The following is a 17,098-nucleotide window of genomic DNA, read 5'->3' as shown; positions in this document are numbered from 1 at the left end:
AACACACTTCTTTTCTGAAGGGAGGATGAGAATGAAAATCAAAGAATGCTTCACGGCTGCAATGTTTTCTGATCAGATGATGATGGTTTGTGATACAATAGGAACATGTCCTGTTTACATTGCACCTCACAGCGTGATCTGAGAGGCAGCCGCAAAAGCAATTATACAAATAGCATTCCTGAAATATGTTCCACTAGATACCATTACAGATATCCGGTGCTGGAGAGCCTAAAATCTCCCCAGAAAGTGTTTCAATATCCTTATCATTAGACAGCTTTTCTTAATAATGACCCTGATTCTTTCTTGCTGTGGTCTAAGTTCATTACTTCTGGTTCTTCTCATCTGTAATAAACAAAAGAGCAATGTTGATTCCTTTCTTGTTTGCAGCAGACTTTTAGGTACCAGGAGACTGTTATCTTCATCTCCATCTTTTACCTTGTAGCTTAACCATCTCTTTTTGTTGGCTCCCCTCTGCAGTAAAGCCTGCCAGCTCTCAGAGCACTCCTGCTGCTTTCCTGTAAGCTCTCAGTAACTGGCCCTTGTGTCAAACCGAGTGCTCAACACCATACAGCAGATTAAACCGTCCTGGACTAATGTGATGAGGACCCACACTAAAGACACATTAAAGAATGGGTTTTAAGGAATCTAAACAATATGGTCTCAACCCAGGCACCACCTGTCACTGGAGTAAGAACTCAGATTCCATAATGTGGCAGGATTAACCACCCTGCAATGGGATCCATCCAACTAAGTGTGGCTCATAATGTAGCCACCTGAACACAACCACCTGCATAAGAAATGCCCTGCAGTATCTGACACATCCTCATAGACATGAGCAGCTCTTGTGAGACCCCACTTGCAGCACTGTGTGCAGTTCTGGTGTCCTCGACATAAGAAGGACATGGAGCTGTTGGAGCAAGTCCAGAGGAGGCCACGAGGATGATCAGGGGCTGGAGCACCTCCTGTATGGAGACAAGCTGAGAACATTGTGGCTGCTCAGCCTGGAGAAGAGAAGCTGCGTGGAGACCTCAGAGCAGCTTCCAGTGTCTGTGGAAGTGGTAAATGCTCTGTCCCTGGCAGTGTTCAAGGCCAGGTTGGACAGAGCCTTGGGCAACATGGTCTAGTGTGAGGTGTCCCTGCCTGTGGCATGGGGCTGGAACTGGATCACCTTAAGCTCCTTTCCAACCCAAACCATTCTATGATTCTATTTGGAACAAGAAGTGAGCAGAGGTGGGTTTTTTTATGTCCATGGATGCATGTCCATCAATATTACCGAATAAGAGATGGAAGAAAAGAGAAACCTGAGCCTTTGAACCTGAAATTAGAGTAACTACAAGGAACTTTATGGTCCTACACTTCTGCCTACTTGAAGATTTCTAAACTCCTTCTATGAAGCATTTGTATTGAGACTTATCCTACTGAACTTCAGATGTCTAATTTAGGACCTCAATATAGGAAACCAGATGTTCTATGCTGCCTCCAAAAACATAAAGGAAACAGGCACCTCTAGACAATAGTTAAGCCCACATAACATCAATGCCTTGGACAAAATGCCTTGGAAACATGGGGCTTAAACATAAAGGCAGGAGGGTCCCATTTTGTCTGTGGTTTCTGAGTCTTGAGGACACATACACTGCATGCTTTCAAAGTAAAAAGGAAAGAGGAAGGCAGCAAGGTATATTCAGTTATATGAATACACAGTATTCATATAAGGTCCTTTAAGGTCAAAGAAATTGGAACTTGAAGCAGAATGTGATTACGGCATTTTTTATTGCATTGGTGGTAGCTGAAATCAGTTGTTACTACATACTTATACTCCTACATATTAAATAATATACCCTTTATCTTTTAAAGACACCACTGGGAAGACAAACAGGGAAAGCCTGGAGACTATGAGCAGAATTTAAGATTCCTCTGCTTGGGAAAAAACCAACTTACCTGAATGTTCATGAATTTTCCCCAGTAGTATTAAATCAGCACATTTGACCTCTATAGTGGATAGAGCTCTATTCTACTTCCATTCATGGCAACGAGAAGTGTGCCTTTGACATCTGTGAGAGCCTGAAATTACAGATGATTTCCTTTCCTTTAAACTCTTAAGGACGAAAGAAAGTTTCAGGAAAAGAATAATATCCACTGGGACAGGCTCTAAAGAGGAGAGATAAATACAAGCAGAGTTTAGTTTAGTTTTTATATGTTTCAGATCTATGTAAGAAAAATGCCTTTGCCGGTAAAAAGACCTGATGCAAGAATTGTTTCTCATAAATGGGGAGCACTGTTGTCTATAAAAAAAGAACAATATATTGTTGCTCACAAGGGAAACAAAAAAGCAAGCTATGAAGAATATACACAAGACAAACCCACTAAAACGGAGCTACTGCAGCATTTATTGTGACACAAAAACCATCACTGATTTTTGACCCACTGTATAAATTGTTCCAATAGTGAAACTGTGCTTTGTGAGGAGGACCTGGTTCCTTTACATATTTTCTAGTCTTCTAAGATCATTCCACTGAAGACCTTAATCCCAGTCTGTTCCACAGCCTCCCCAGCACCTCTCCAAGACAGCAGTAGTGCAGCCTTGCATTGAAACTGTCTCCCTGCACAAGGGACACTAACCCATCAGCCTCCTCAATGACTGTTCAATGGACATGGCTCGTGGCATTATTTGCTGGCCTCCTCTGTTCCACTGAGTCCTTCAGGATGAGGTTCTACTGGACCAAGGAGAGCTCTGATTGGTACTAGGAGAATGTGAGAGGGCTCAACTGGAGGTGGGCATCAAGCACTTGCTTCTCAAACTTGGAGACATCATACTTGGGGTGTTGGGTAATTTGGTATGACCACCTCTCAAAGACTGAGTAGGAAGAGAGGAGGAAGACAAAAGTGGTCTGTAGCACCCCTAGCTCCTAACACTTCTATCTCAGCTGTCCCAGACAACACAGTTGTCTTCAAAGGGACTCATCTGCAACAAGGCACAGTCTTCTCTTTCCCTGTGATGGGGGATCCCAGTATCAGAACATCAATTCTCTATATTGTATGAACATAACAAGAAGCCCCCAGTAGCAGAGCACTCAAGGAGCAGTGCTTTCCTTGTACTTATGAACTTAGGAAAAGCATTTGGGAGCTCTGTTTCTCCTTAACTGTTTTGTGGATACAAATGTCTCCATGTTTTATATGATGCAGTAAGGGGCTTGCTTTGCCTTTGGAATACCTACTTCAAGAGAGTTTGATAATGATTTCCACAAGAACCTAGAAATAATGTGATGAAATACATGTGGTATCCTGATGCTGACAGGAGATTACTTAGATACACTACACAGGCATACAGAGAAAGATAAGCTGGTACTGATCTTAATTACTGATGGCCTCCACAGGTGATAAGACAAGCATAACAACTGATAGTAATACATAGCAGAAAAAGGTGTAAAAAGGTGCAAAAACCTTAATGCCAGAAAACTGCACATATTTACAATACCCGAGGATCAACCTGAAATGTTAAAACCAGTCCAAGGTTTTCTATTTATACCAAAACAATTCAAGTAGAAACCAAAAGACCCATCTTGCTGAAAGCCTAAGCAGAACCAGACAAAGTATGCTTTCCAGATTCAGCTTTTCATATGTTCCTAAGGAATCCAACACCTAACAATCAAAGATTTCATTTGGATGAATGTCTAAAAGAAGCTTCTCCCTCTTTACCAAGAATCATAATAAGACTCCTCGAGTACAACCTCAGCCTCCTACATTTTTATAGCTGAATTGCACTGAGAGTACTGATGGACTTTTCATTACATCACTGCTGTAATGTAGGAGCTAAGCTTATTGAACTTGTTGGCTAGTGATTTGTCTATCAAGAAATAAAACCTCCACTAAAGGTAAAGAAACTATTGGGGGGGGTGGTGTGGTGTGCTACTAAGACAGAACTGGTTTACTTGGCAGAACTGCCTGGCTTTAAGGCTGCCCAACAGCATTTGAGTGATACAATGGACAGGGCTGCTTCCAAAAAATAAGGTATTTTGTCCATGAAATAATTTTGTCTTGTAGCAAACAGAGGTAACTCTCACAAAAGCACTAGGACTTAATGAATATGTAGTACCTATGTCTCATTTGGCCATGTACCCTTCTAGTTCTTCATAGCCTGAATCGATGGACCCGATCTACATTCCTCTCTTGGTCTGAACATAGTGTAAAAGAGGAAACAGCTGCACCCAACCTCATTAAATATTAATTTCCTACAAAAATGTAAGAGCAAGGCCCAGTTGAATGTTCTCCAATTTATGCTGTTTCAACAGACTAAAAAGATTTGGATCTCTCTGTAGTTGCCGGTCTCTTTGTTGACCATAGGGTCCACAGAGAGTCTAGAGCTCAAACCTTGTTCTTCTGTTAGATAACCAAAATCTGTCTCTGTGTCAGGTAATTTGTGCCAAAATACTTGTTTTATGTTAGAGAAGATTACAAGTACATCTAAATCAGTGATTTTTAGCTTAAGTTATGACTCAGCTCTTATGTTTAAAAAAAAGAGATAATAATAAGATTTTAAGTTTATCTCACTAGTAAGTTATGTTTGTTGGATTATGATCAATAGCCAAGAGGTAAAATCAGCTCTCCTGATGCTTCCTAAGTTATCAAACATAATGAAAAAAATGTTTTGCTTGATATTAGTGTCTAATAAAAAAGATGATGAATAACACTTAGCATTAATCTCTTTTCAAAGTTCTGTAAAAATATCAGTATATAACTATGTATTGGGCGTCCAGTGGCGTTCCGTTGACAGGAATCAGCTGCCCCATGCCAGACACAACCAGTTCCATCCCTTTTATCCTAATCCTGACAGTTCAGCCAATTTTCCACCCCTGTTTTGTCCCACTTATCAAGTCCATATCTCACCAGTTCAGCTATATGTATCCCCACCTGATGTGCTACATCCACACACATACTTTGATGTCTAAGCTCTTGTTATAATAATGGTAGAACCACTTGGTTCCCATCATACAGGCTAGGAATTGAATCAGGTAACTGTAAAGTACAGATTTACTGGAAGGTCAGCTGAATCTTTTTCCAGTTGCCCATACATAAGCATCCAGCATCGTTTGAGATGAATACCAGATGCCAGCTCAGGAGGCCATGGGGTTCCTGTAGTTCCTATCTCATACCTGTCAGCCTTACATGGCTGTTTGGGATTTCCAAGTGCATCTCAAATGGCACCAGATGCCTGTGTTGGGCAACTGAATTGTACCTTCCATCTGCATCAAATACAATGGGAATTCTGACACTCAGATGTAGAGACCTACAGAGCAGCCTAAGTCAAGTGCCTTCAATTCAATTTAACCCCCAACCAGATTACTCTTTCAGCTGTTCAGAGAAGCACTGATACATGTCATGTTGTTGTGGATCAGGTGTAGATGCTGAAAACACATTACCCAAGGGCTACATCCATTCAATTTGTGCCTTCTGATCTGAAAAGCCAGCGAGAGCTATGCTTAGTCACCATATTCCATGTGAGGAAATAAGGAGGAAGCCTATCACTCCCAAAATATCACAGGTATGCACACATGCATCAGCCCAGTAGGGAATATAGGGATGACTGAATACTGGCAAAGACAGGATTGAGCTGCCCACCCTGAACCCTTAGCAGTGTGTGATGTGGAACAAACTAGAGACATCAGAGCTTACCATGTAAGAGCAAGCTATGGCCTAGCAGCAGCACTTCTTTTCCTACGAAACTTCTAAATAAGGACAATCCTCATGTGAGAGGAATGTAAAGAATGTTTCTCTGACGACCAGGAAGTTAAGTCTTTCTCATCACCTTTGCCTAAGGAAACCCTTTATCCTCACAAAGATACGCAATTACTTCTTCAAAGCAAAATAAAATCCCTTTTTGTCCCTCTCTCCAATTCTAATTCTTCATTTCCAAACGTGTTCAAGAGCTTTGCATGTTGCTGAAGCCAGATTTAGCGAGACTATAATTCACTCTCTTTTCTCCTCCTGAACATAAGTTGAACTTAACAGTTCCTGTTCTCCATTTCTGATAGTGCCAGGCTGTGACCTGACAGCTGTACTACAAGTGTGTCCTATCAGGCCTGTGATTTCTTTCAGGGATACGGAGAAATCCTTTGATTAAAGTTCTTCCATGTTTTGTCAAAATGGAGATAAAAGCAACTTCATTTTCTGTAACTTCTTTCTCCTTCCACATAATTTTCCCTTCATGATCAGTACAGCTATTAAAACATGACAGCAGAAAACACATTTACTTTCTCAGCTACTTCTGAGATCTGAGATTTGAGATGCCCCAGCATCTCTGTAATATTTAAACACATCTGACAGAAGTCACTTGTGATTTTGGGAGGAACAACAGACTTCCATAGTGGAAAATAGGAACACGGCAGGATTCCCTACTCAGCACAGGAGGATACTAAATATTTACTTTTAGGAAAAGAAATCAAACCCTATCCACCTAGCAGTTAAGTGCTTTTTTGAAGGTTCTTGTCTATCGCAATGAAGTCAAGATGTTCATCTCAAAGTCATTATTCATCACAGACCAAGGTAGCCAAGAGAAGCAGGATGAACTGTCTCCCAGAGGTGAAGCAAAGGCTTAGCTTGTCTTGGACTAGCTGCCTGAATTTTAAGTACCAAGGCAGATGAAATGACTCTATGCTAACTACAGGTCCCTACATTATACCCTTGAAAAAGATAGGCTGATAAACTGATGCTCATGAGAATCAAGTAAAGATCAAGGTACAGAAATCAGAATCTAAATCCTCATACTAGAACTCAACCATTAGTTTCTGTGTGCCTTTCAAAAGCAATGTGGCATCTTTACTGAGGCTAATGATCAAAACCTGATGGTATGCCTTAGGAATGGTGGCACTGTTTGGACAGTGTCCATATACCAGAAAGGCATCACTAAGGAAGTGAATAGAAAACCACTGCTGCCTGCATGTGAAGGCTTTCAGCAGAGGTTTCCATTGTGAACACTGACCAAGCTCAACTATTTTGCTACTTGATGAGATCTGACAAGCTCACAGCCCAGTGTAATACTGCTTTAGGCTACACAGCTGGGACTCAGACCAGGATACTCAGTTTCTGCTCCTGGTTTTCCTTAGATCCAGGTTAGATATACATTCCAGTGCTAATATTCCTCACAACTGGCATTCCTATCCCATTAAGAAGCAATTTTAATACTATTTCTCAGAGCTTTGACCTTTGGGCAATGCAACTGATTACATGTGCTGCCACTGGGCATACGAATGACTCTAAGCGTGGTTTTCCACTCAGTAACCAAGGATTTCCATTCACTCCTGTTAAACGAGGTCATTAAGAGAAATGTAACTCACTAGTTTATGCAATTGTCAGTGAGGGAAAATTGCTTTTTAATCTCTGACCCCTCAAAGTGAAACCGCACCCTGGAAAGAGATTCTGTTAAACAAATGAAATAGAAAAGACAAAAGACAGAACATGATTTCCTTCTGCCACCTCTGAACAGATGAGACTTGTTCAGCTTCCACGTACAAAATCCTTGCCTTTGGAATACTGAATCCAGATCACCATGTATAATGTAACCTACATATTCCTAAATCCTGCCTTTATACAGTCTCAGTGCTGCACACCACCAAGGGAAACAGTGAAGACTTCAGCCTACCCATTCACTTTCTCACCAGCCAAAGCAGCTTCATCACTTCTCATCAGCCAAAGCAATGCCCCACCACTAAATATGCTCCCAACCTTGCCATCATATCCTTCCCTTGTCCTCCACTCTTGCCTTTACTATTTCCCTTTTGAATGAGTGAGCTCACAATAGACAATTTTAACTTCCTTTTTTTCCTCCCAAAAGCCTACTGGGAATGGTTTATAACAAAGGAAAGAAAGAATAAGCTACCGCTCGGATGAGTCAACTCTCTTTTCTTGAGGAGATGCTCAGTTGTGATTACAAATAGCCTGAATGATTTTACCTTCACATGCAAAAGCACCCAACTAACTGCATGACAACCAAAAGCGCTAAACAAAGCCTTTCCTCAATAAATATTTGATCACAGAGATCCATTATTTACAGAAAAAGAAGATAGGTTTAAATAAATGTTACGGCTCAGACCTCACCGAGGTTAAGTTGCTGCGCTCAAGCAGCTCATTTGTCACTTGGACTGTCACTGACTTGAACACCATTTCCTACGGTAAGCAGCTGTTTTGTAAATGGGCTGCATTAAAATACAGTTAAAAAACCTTGCTCAAACAGAAGTTGCTTCAAAATAGAACACTCAAATCTGAAAACTCACCCTGCCTTTCACAGGGAGCCAATGGAACAAGGAGAAAAGGAAGCAACCACCTACTATCCCAATCGCCTACTGCTGCTGCCTATTTGTAGAGGGGGAATAAAGGGTGAAACTAATTGTTCAAGGCACTGCCCTGGACAGCCTTGCTTGCAGGCCACAGCACACTGATAAGACAAAAGGAGCCTGAAAGCAGAGGCATGCATGCAGCAAGGAGTTCAAGACTCTACATCCACAGACCATGTTGGGGGGCATACCTGATAGGTGATAATGGCAAACATCCCTATGTCCAGGTTGGATGGAGTCTTGGGTGACATGGTTTAGTGTGTGGTGTCCCTGCCCACGGACAGGATAGGCACACCTTAGATGATCTTAAGGTCCTTTCCAACTCTATTCTATGACTCTGTGTGGCAGGTTTTGAGCAATCTGGCCAGGCAAATCAGTGCAATCATTATAAGGGTACGGACTGTTTGAGGCAGCAGTGTTGCTGCCTGCCATACATCAACAGGGGAGGACTGAGACATTGGAATTAAGAGTGAAAATGAAAAGATATGCATTAATGGGAGAGGGAAAGAGTGGAAGGGAAAACAAGTGCTATGGGAGGAAAGATGCTTTGAGGTTGAAGAGATGAGTTTTGAGTGGGAAGCTCAGGCAGAGGTTTCTGAACTGAGCTGATGTGTGTTGCCATGGACTGAGAAACAGCAAAATAGAAAGGGACTTTGCAAGTTGGTTGTTTTTTGAGAGAATCAGGCAGTTTGGGGAGGATTTCTTTTACTAACTGAAGGTCATGGCACAGAATCATGAGGGCTCTGGATGGTGGCAAAGTTTCCTTCTGCTGCTGAAGATGAGGATTAAGGCTCAGTCATGTAATTACACAGTCACTTCAGTAATGGCTTTTGCTTGGAGTCCTTACAGAGCTCTGAGTTTTTATTGCAGCTTTAATTCAGCTCCAATCACTTTCACAAGCAGAAAATGCCAGAAGAAAGAATAGCTTCATAATCCCCTGAATAAACCTTCCAAGTGTTAATTCCCCAAAGAAGCAGCAAACTCAGCCACGCTCATGGTGGTGACAGACACAGCTGAGGAACAGCAACATGAGGTTGACTGTATAAACTGCATCTTATAGTTAGATCACAACTATAGATACAGTTATTATTATTATAGATACAGTTAGATCATCACTGCAACTCGGTCACGAATTTGCCTTATGAACAAGTAACATCTTCTTATCCCAGGAGATTCAGTAGCTATAAAGCTGTGTTTACACCAAGATATTCCAAACACGCCATCTCACTGTGGCTCTACAGCATGCTGGGCAGCTGCTGCAGGAGATGTCAGGGTGCAATCCCATCACATTGTGATGCTAACAGGCTGTACACCATAGTTTTGAAACTATTAGCTTCAAACTAACTTAATGTAAGTCAAGGTCTTCGGGCATACCCATAGGGAAGAAAAGACAACCTTCATTATCACAGTATTTATAATTGGCAAGTTATTTTAGAAGCATGACCAGCAGGTTGAAGGAGGTGATTCTGCCCCTCTGCTCTGCTTTTGTGAGACCCCACTTGCAGCAGTGTGTGCAGTTCTGGTGTCCTCAACATCAGAAGGACATGGAGCTGTTGGAACAAGTCCAGAGAAGGCCACAAGGATGAGCAGGGGCTGGAGCACCTCCCATATAGAAACAGGCTGAGAAAGTTGGGGCTGTTCAGCCTGGAGAAGAGAAGCTGTGTGGAGAACTCAGTGCAGCTTCCAATGTCTGAAGGGGGCTACAAGGATGCTGGAGAGGGACTCTTCATCAGGGACTGTAGTGACAGGACAAGGGGTGATGGGTTCAAAGTGAAACAGGGGAGGTTCAGGTTGGAGATAAGGAAGAAGTTCCTTACTGTGAGGGTGGTGAGGCATTGGCACAGGGTGCCCAGAGTAGTTGTGAATGCTCCATCCCTGGCAGTGTTCAAGGCCAGGCTGGACAGAGCCTTGGGTGCCATGGTCTAGTGTGAGGTGTCCCTGCCCATGGCAGAGGATGGGAAGTGGATGATCTTAAGGTCCTTTCCAACCCAAACCATTCTATTATTCTAGGACTCTAGCATCGCCTCTTATATTTCAAACACCTTGAGAAAGTGTTTTTTGAAACCCAAATTTTCTTTTGTTTCTAAAATACCAATGAGTTATGTGCGCAAAATTGAAGTCGGCCCTTTATTGGCGGTCCCTGGGCAATAAGATCTCTCTGCAAATGCCACAGATTTATGAGGCTTTTTTTTCCTTAAAGCTCCAGCCTTCGAAGTGCCTCTCTGTGTATCCCTGAAAGACAGACCCAGGGATTGCTTCTTTACAGGAAAAAAAACCCTCATTGTTCTTAGACTAGGCAAGTGGGTCACTGAACTGTTGCTTTCCTTTGCGATGCCAGCGAATCCAAATTAGCTTGACTTCCACAGAGGCTACAGGGAAGGAGAGCTACCAGCATTAATCAGAGCTACACAAGCAGCTCTTCCAAAACAAATTAGCTTCAACAGCACACAGAGTCCTTCAGTCAGTGCGGCCAAGCTGAACGTAGGCCAAACTTCATGTCAAAAAGAGTAACTGGTTTAATATGTAGCTGTGGAGCCTGTGTTTGAAGCTTTTTCTTCCTCTTAATCCACCTGCAGGAAGCTGTGAACAAACTGTGTTAAGTAAAACTGCTCATCTTGCTGCAGCCAGACCCTCTCTGGGATGCTCTGCATACCTGAGCTAATCTCAAAGGTACTCAGACCATCAGGGATCCTCATTTCCCCTTTCCCTAATAAAGGGATAGGTGATAAGCATGGGATTCAGTTTGTCTTGAAATGTTTGCAGTGTAATTGCTATTGTCTGGACTTTACCTGGCTTTAAACTGAAAGAGGATAGATTTAGATCAGGTAATAGGAAGAAATTCTTCACTGTGAGGCTGGTGAGACAATGGGCTGCCCAGAGAAGCTGTGGCTACCCCATCCGTGGCAGTGTTGAAGGCCAGGTTGGACAGAGCCTTGGGTGACATGGTCTAGTGGAAGGTGTCCCTGCCCATGGAAGGGGGTTTGGAATTGGATGACCTTAAGGTCCCTTCCAACCCAAACCACTCTGTGGTTCTGCAATTCTATGATTTATAGACAAAGGAGAGAACAGACATCTCCACAGAGGAGGTCATCAAACCTACGCCAAACATCTCCTATGAGATGATAAAGGCATGCTGGAAGAAATTCCTCCTCCTGGTTATAAAGTGAGTCCAGACACTAAACTGAGACACGCATCTCCACCAAACACACTCATATTCGGTCCAATAAATCCCTATCTTCCAGAGACCAGTTTGACCTATGCTAAAATAGGTGTTTTAAGACAGATGAGATTAATCTTTCTTTTTCTAGTGGCATGGGCAGTGACATTTCAGGAGACAAATCTGGGCTATTAGGTACTAAATGACAAGGGTCCTCATTTCTGCTTTAGGTCCAAGAATCACAGAAACATAGAATCTTAGACTCAACTATGTTTGAAAAGACCTTCAAGATCATCAAGTCCAACCAGTTCCCCACCACTAACCCATGTCAATGAGGGCCTTGTCTCCACGGTGCGTGAACTCTTGCAGGGATGGTGACTCCAGCCCTGCCCTGGGCAGCCTGTTCCAATGCCTGAGCACCCTTTGGGGAAGGAATTGTTCCTCAGCTCCATCTGAACCTCCCCTGGTGCAGCTTGAGGCCATTTCCTCTTGGTCCTATCACTTGTCACTTGGGAGAAGAGACTGACCCCACCTCACTACAACCTCCTTTCAGGTAGCTGTAAAGAGCAAGGTGCCTGCTGAGCCTTCTCTTATGCAGAAGAAACAAGACCCCTACTGAAGCAAGTTTACTGCAGGAGATTGCTTCTTCTGGCTTCTCTCTGATGGACATTTTTGCCTTTCAGTCATTTTCTAAACTTGAATATTCAAGTTTAAAAATGGAAAAAACAAAGCAAAACTGTCAAGTTTCTGTGACTAAGAGGGATTTCCAATGGAAACAGACCACTGTTGCTCTACTTCTGGTGTCATTATCCAGCATTTATACTTTCATCTGCATTTTGATCCTTTGTGTTCCTGCAGATAATGCAGTGGCCCAGCTTAATTGAAACTTACAGTAAAAATAAGTTTAAGCACAAACAATTATTCTGTAATGACAGTAATTTAAAATGAGGGGAAAAAAATCTGCTAATAATTAAAAATATGAATTATTTCTTCCAAAGCTCTGACAATCCCCACTAAACCTTTTATGCCTCTGGGATGCAAGACTTTTTTTTTGCTCATGATTAATTACAAGTTCATCTATTACATCCTCTGTTCCAGCACAAATATAGCAAGTCTCTCTCACCCAATATAAATCAAGCAGTGCTGAAATCAGAACATGTACAATGATTTATAATAGGAAGGAAAAAATATGGAAATAAAGTGAATATGCCATAAACTAAACTTTTTCTACATCATGGATAGGCATAACGGGCATTTCTGTTTTCTACATGGTCCATAGAGTCTCTCTAATATCTTACTGCAACCAAGTCCTTAGTGAATTTACTTGATGAAGCAGGGAAGTGTTGCTGTCAGAGGGTGAAGCCTACATCTGAGACTAGAGACTACAGACTATTATGTGGCTGACAATTATGGTACCCAACATGGAGTCAGGAACTTCATGTGGCATCTAAGATCAAGATCATGATGCTAGATTGAGAACATCACTGAGCTGTCTCGTCCTACTCTTGTAACAACAGTTCCCAACCCTTGTGCTGAATCCATCTGCCTCGTGTCACATGGAGACACAACGGTTGTGATTTGGTATCTCACCTATTTATGACCAGCAAAGAGTTGCACATACACCCCTGATGAAGCCTGCATGTGTGTATCCATTGAAAAGGGGGATGATAGAAAGAAGATAGAAGCCCATGGGGTAGGAGATGGAAGGGAACAGAAAGGAAGGAAGCAGAAGTATTTGCATAACCACCTGCTGCTCCCTTCCCTGGGCTGGCTGCAGGGAGCACTGAGCCACCCCACAGCCTTGTCCATCCTTTACTTACCACCACTAAATACCTTACTTACCATATATTTCCCACATATGTTCTTTATTATTGTTTTACATTGAGGGGGGAAGGGTGTTATAGGGTGAGCAAAGAGTTTAGATGGGGGACATGAGAATTCACACAAAGCAATGAAACACTGCTATTAACACACACATCTCAAGATGAAGGAGCACCTTACAAAACTTAGAATGCAGCAAAGGAGCTCGGCAGGAAGATATTTACATTTGTTTAAACATTTCTATCATTTCAGGGAACCTAAATGCCTTATTCTGTACTAGTTAAAGGATGCTTTGTTATGTTAACATACAGGTCGGGACTGGTGCTCCAAGTTGTATTGTTGAAGTGACTGCACTGCATTATATGCAAACATTATAACCAGTCACTTAATCTTCATTCCTGACAGAAATCCATTTATTAAGGTATAGGGGAGGCCTTAACTTGAATGTTTCAGTGATGTTGACATTTTTGATTTCTCTATTTATGCATATGTTTGTCCATACACTCTTAAAAATACTACACACACCTATTTTTATAGGTATACACATAAAAACAGGAATCACACACAGATTTATGTGCATATATACACATAAAAAGGAATAAATAACAAATGTCTGCATTTACAGGACAATCACACTGTACTAGAGGTCGTAGGTTACAGCCAAATACATTAATGAACTGGCAGTTTAACAAAAGCAGGCAAACTACCCAGTTGGATTTAAAACACAGCCTGTGCTTTTGATCTCTGAGCAGCACACGAGAATACAAAGGGAATATAAAGTGCATAAACCTATGGCAGCTCCCTTGAAAGCACTTCACCCACAAAGGCATCCGACTGACCATTCTTCAAATCCATCCTAGATCCTTCCAAAGCAGCCAAAGACACACATACAACCCAGAAGGACAACCACATTATCCATATGGATGCAAGTGGTACCAACGCTGCTTCCTACAAAAGCCCTTGAGGGCTGTGTGATCAGGACCCTTCTTGTCACACTATGAAGACTATGTCCTTTTGGATATAAAATGAACACGTATCAAAACACGTAACAGAGGAGGCATCAAATGCTACTTGATAAACCCCATCCAACAGGCCAGCGATCAAAGACACAACTTCACCTCATTTTCTGCCTTAATTTATGTCATTTATAGGATATTAATGCCCTTAGCAGCAGTTTACTGACTAATGCTGGCTGTATCTTCATCATGATCAACGTATCTGAGGAATAAAGCACCTCCTAACTGGACAGGCTATTTCAGCCGCTCCTGCTTGCTGAAGAAAGTAGATCCTTTACACTGTGCTGTACTCATTTTCTGCCTGACTACTCTTTGACCTTCTTAGCCAAAATTGTCATTAACTCATTTGCAGCTTTGTGATCGGTTTTACTGTCAAGTATTGGATTTATTCTAGTCTCATTTTAGACTTCACGCAGTAAAAACACAACAGGTCATTTTCAAAGCAACTGCAGGATTACGTGCAGCGTGATGCGCGTTATCCTGAATGCATATGCCTTTAAAACCAGAACACAGCTGAAGACCACCCTTAGTTTCTTGCAGTATTTCAGTTCTGCAAAAGTTGTTCCTATTACCGACAAGTGGCAAAGTATGTTTTACCAGAGCTGTAGATAATGTAAAATGACATTACTCCTTTTCAGTGGAGAAAAAGGCCTGTGGCTCTTACTCCTTTGGTCTGGAGGTTTTCCCCAGGCCTTCACAATTCATTGTGTCCAAAGACCAACAAGGAGGCACTATGTACTCACACAGACCTCAGTTACATTTTGTCCTAACAAGACTCCAGATACATGAAAATCACTTTGGACTTCAACAAAATGATTTATGATTGAGGAATAAAAAAAGGAAACTAACAGCTTTTATTCTGTCAATCCAATGCAAGCAAGAACAATTTCTTCTTTGTTCGTTTCCTGCCATTCCTCTGCCCTTTCATCCCTAGGAAGTACTAACTGTAACTATCAAAGAGTTCTTTCTGGTCAAGCTATCTTCAAAAAGATTAATGTTTGGGTGGTTTTTTGAGCGCGTGAGTGTTTTATTCTTGTTCCAACAAAGAAAAATCCAACCCCAAGCCCCTACCCTCAAATTGCCTTTAAAAAAAGTGCTGAACACCATTCCCACAGCCATTATTCGCCAGGCACATCATGTCTTTTGACAGCTGAGCTGTTTCGGAAAAGCACTGCTGCCTGATTATAGGGAAACACTCCAATGAGAAGCACATATTCACTGAAACGATGCACTTTTTATGACAATCTTTCCAAGAACAACAGTAGCTAATTTGAGTTGAGTTTCCTACTGGGAAATGACTCTTTAATATGCACATCTCTTAATGACTACTTTAAAGCAAATTGTTGATGCTACAGTGATTTAATCATATATGTAAGAAAAAAAGTTTAGCTCTTACTTAGAGTATGCTTTATCATCTTTCCAGGTAGCACAAATCCACTGCAGCCCATGTGGCTCACGTCAGCCAAGTGTTCTCTTTATTTTAACTACTATTACTGAATGGATCCACAGGATTTTTTAGGCCCACTTACTTGGTGTTGACTGGCTTTTGCCAACTGTTCGTTCGCTGATTCTACATTAGAAGATGCAGTCTCAATGTTGGCTTCAATGCTATCTGCAAATTAAGATAACAGAAGATCGTTACAGGGTGGAAACCTAAAACAAAGAGTTGATACCAACAGCAATAGAGCATAAAGAGATGAGCTGGTTCTTGTTTGCAAGCTGTAGTACTACAGGGAAATAGGAATGCCACCCGCTTTGCTGAACACCTAATCCATCAGTCAGAGGCTGTATGACCGGTATCTATCCATGTATCCCCAGAAGTTAGCAGCTCATGCCATTCCCACTGAAACCAGTGTGAAGACTTATTGAGAATTCAAAAGAAAGCTGCTCAAGACAGGTAAATCTGCTAGATTAAATAAAAGAAGGGACATGGCAAACTGTATCTGAAATTATCTCATTATTAGCACCTCAATCAAGTACATGTGCATTACTGACCATCCCCAGGAGCCTGCACTTAAGCAAGTCATCTGAGACACTATCACACTCCGCAAAGGCCAAGTCCATAGTGTGAGATTCATCACACTCTACCTTAGCTGCCTGCTGCTGATCAGATAAGACGAATCACCACCTAAACTCCTGGATTAATTGCCAAGCTGCAAGCGAGGTCTGATCAGATGCTTCACACTGAGAGACATTGCTTGTACCTAATATTAAGGAAGAGGAATCTCAGGCCTCGACTGGCTAGGTCTGATGTTGGGGGAAGCTGAGGAAGAAATCAAAAGGAGACTGGAAAATAAAGATTATCAAGTACACATTGCAGCTGGCAGCTCTTCACTTCCATCAGACAAGGATTAATTCTGGCTCCAGACCTTAATCATTAATCTTGACTTGCTTAGAAAGCAAGACATCTATGGCACAGAACCCGCCAATAAGGGCTTGTGTTCCCAAAAGAAATCTTAGACCACCTTGTCCCCTAAAAGATGCGCAGCCAATAATTTCTTGCCACAATGGAAGAGGACGTGAGCTTGGTGTGTTTCTGTGTGTTCTCAAGCAGATACTGCAACATGAAGCATATGAAAATGCTCAAGAGGAACAAAACCACAGATGGAAAATGGATGAAAAACTAAGGTTTCGGTGCTTTCCCTAATCCTTAATAAAATTAATGGAAATTCTTCAACTGATGGCATTAGGAGTAGGATTAATACACGCCACAAAAGATTTAATTTATTGCTTCATTTTTTGAAGGAAAGAACGTTAATTAGTCTGGCCACTTTTGT

The 17,098-nt window shown here is 41.8% G+C and overlaps 1 protein-coding gene and 1 long non-coding RNA gene across 6 annotated transcripts in view; one reads left to right on the top strand and one right to left on the bottom strand.

Annotated features, from left to right (window-relative positions):
* Positions 1–17,098, bottom strand: part of TSNARE1 (t-SNARE domain containing 1) — a 495,466-nt gene that overhangs the window by 165,263 nt on the left and 313,105 nt on the right. For all 5 annotated transcript variants that reach the window (XM_062626956.1, XM_062626958.1, XM_062626960.1 and 2 more), the window contains one exon: positions 15,851–15,933. In XM_062626956.1, the coding sequence (XP_062482940.1) occupies positions 15,851–15,933 (83 nt within the window). The remainder of the gene's footprint in view (positions 1–15,850; positions 15,934–17,098) is intronic.
* Positions 1–17,098, top strand: part of LOC134167854 (uncharacterized) — a 1,192,997-nt gene that overhangs the window by 1,027,501 nt on the left and 148,398 nt on the right. The gene's annotated exons all lie outside the window — the stretch shown is intronic.

Source organism: Pezoporus occidentalis, unplaced genomic scaffold (assembly GCF_034315485.1).
Source record: "Pezoporus occidentalis ecotype Australia unplaced genomic scaffold, CSIRO_AGI_Poc_V1 ctg3, whole genome shotgun sequence".
In the NCBI taxonomy this organism is placed as follows: Eukaryota; Metazoa; Chordata; class Aves; order Psittaciformes; family Psittacidae; genus Pezoporus; species Pezoporus occidentalis.
The sequence above is the reverse complement of the archived record's forward strand: the minus strand, read 5'-3'. Positions and strand labels throughout refer to the sequence as shown.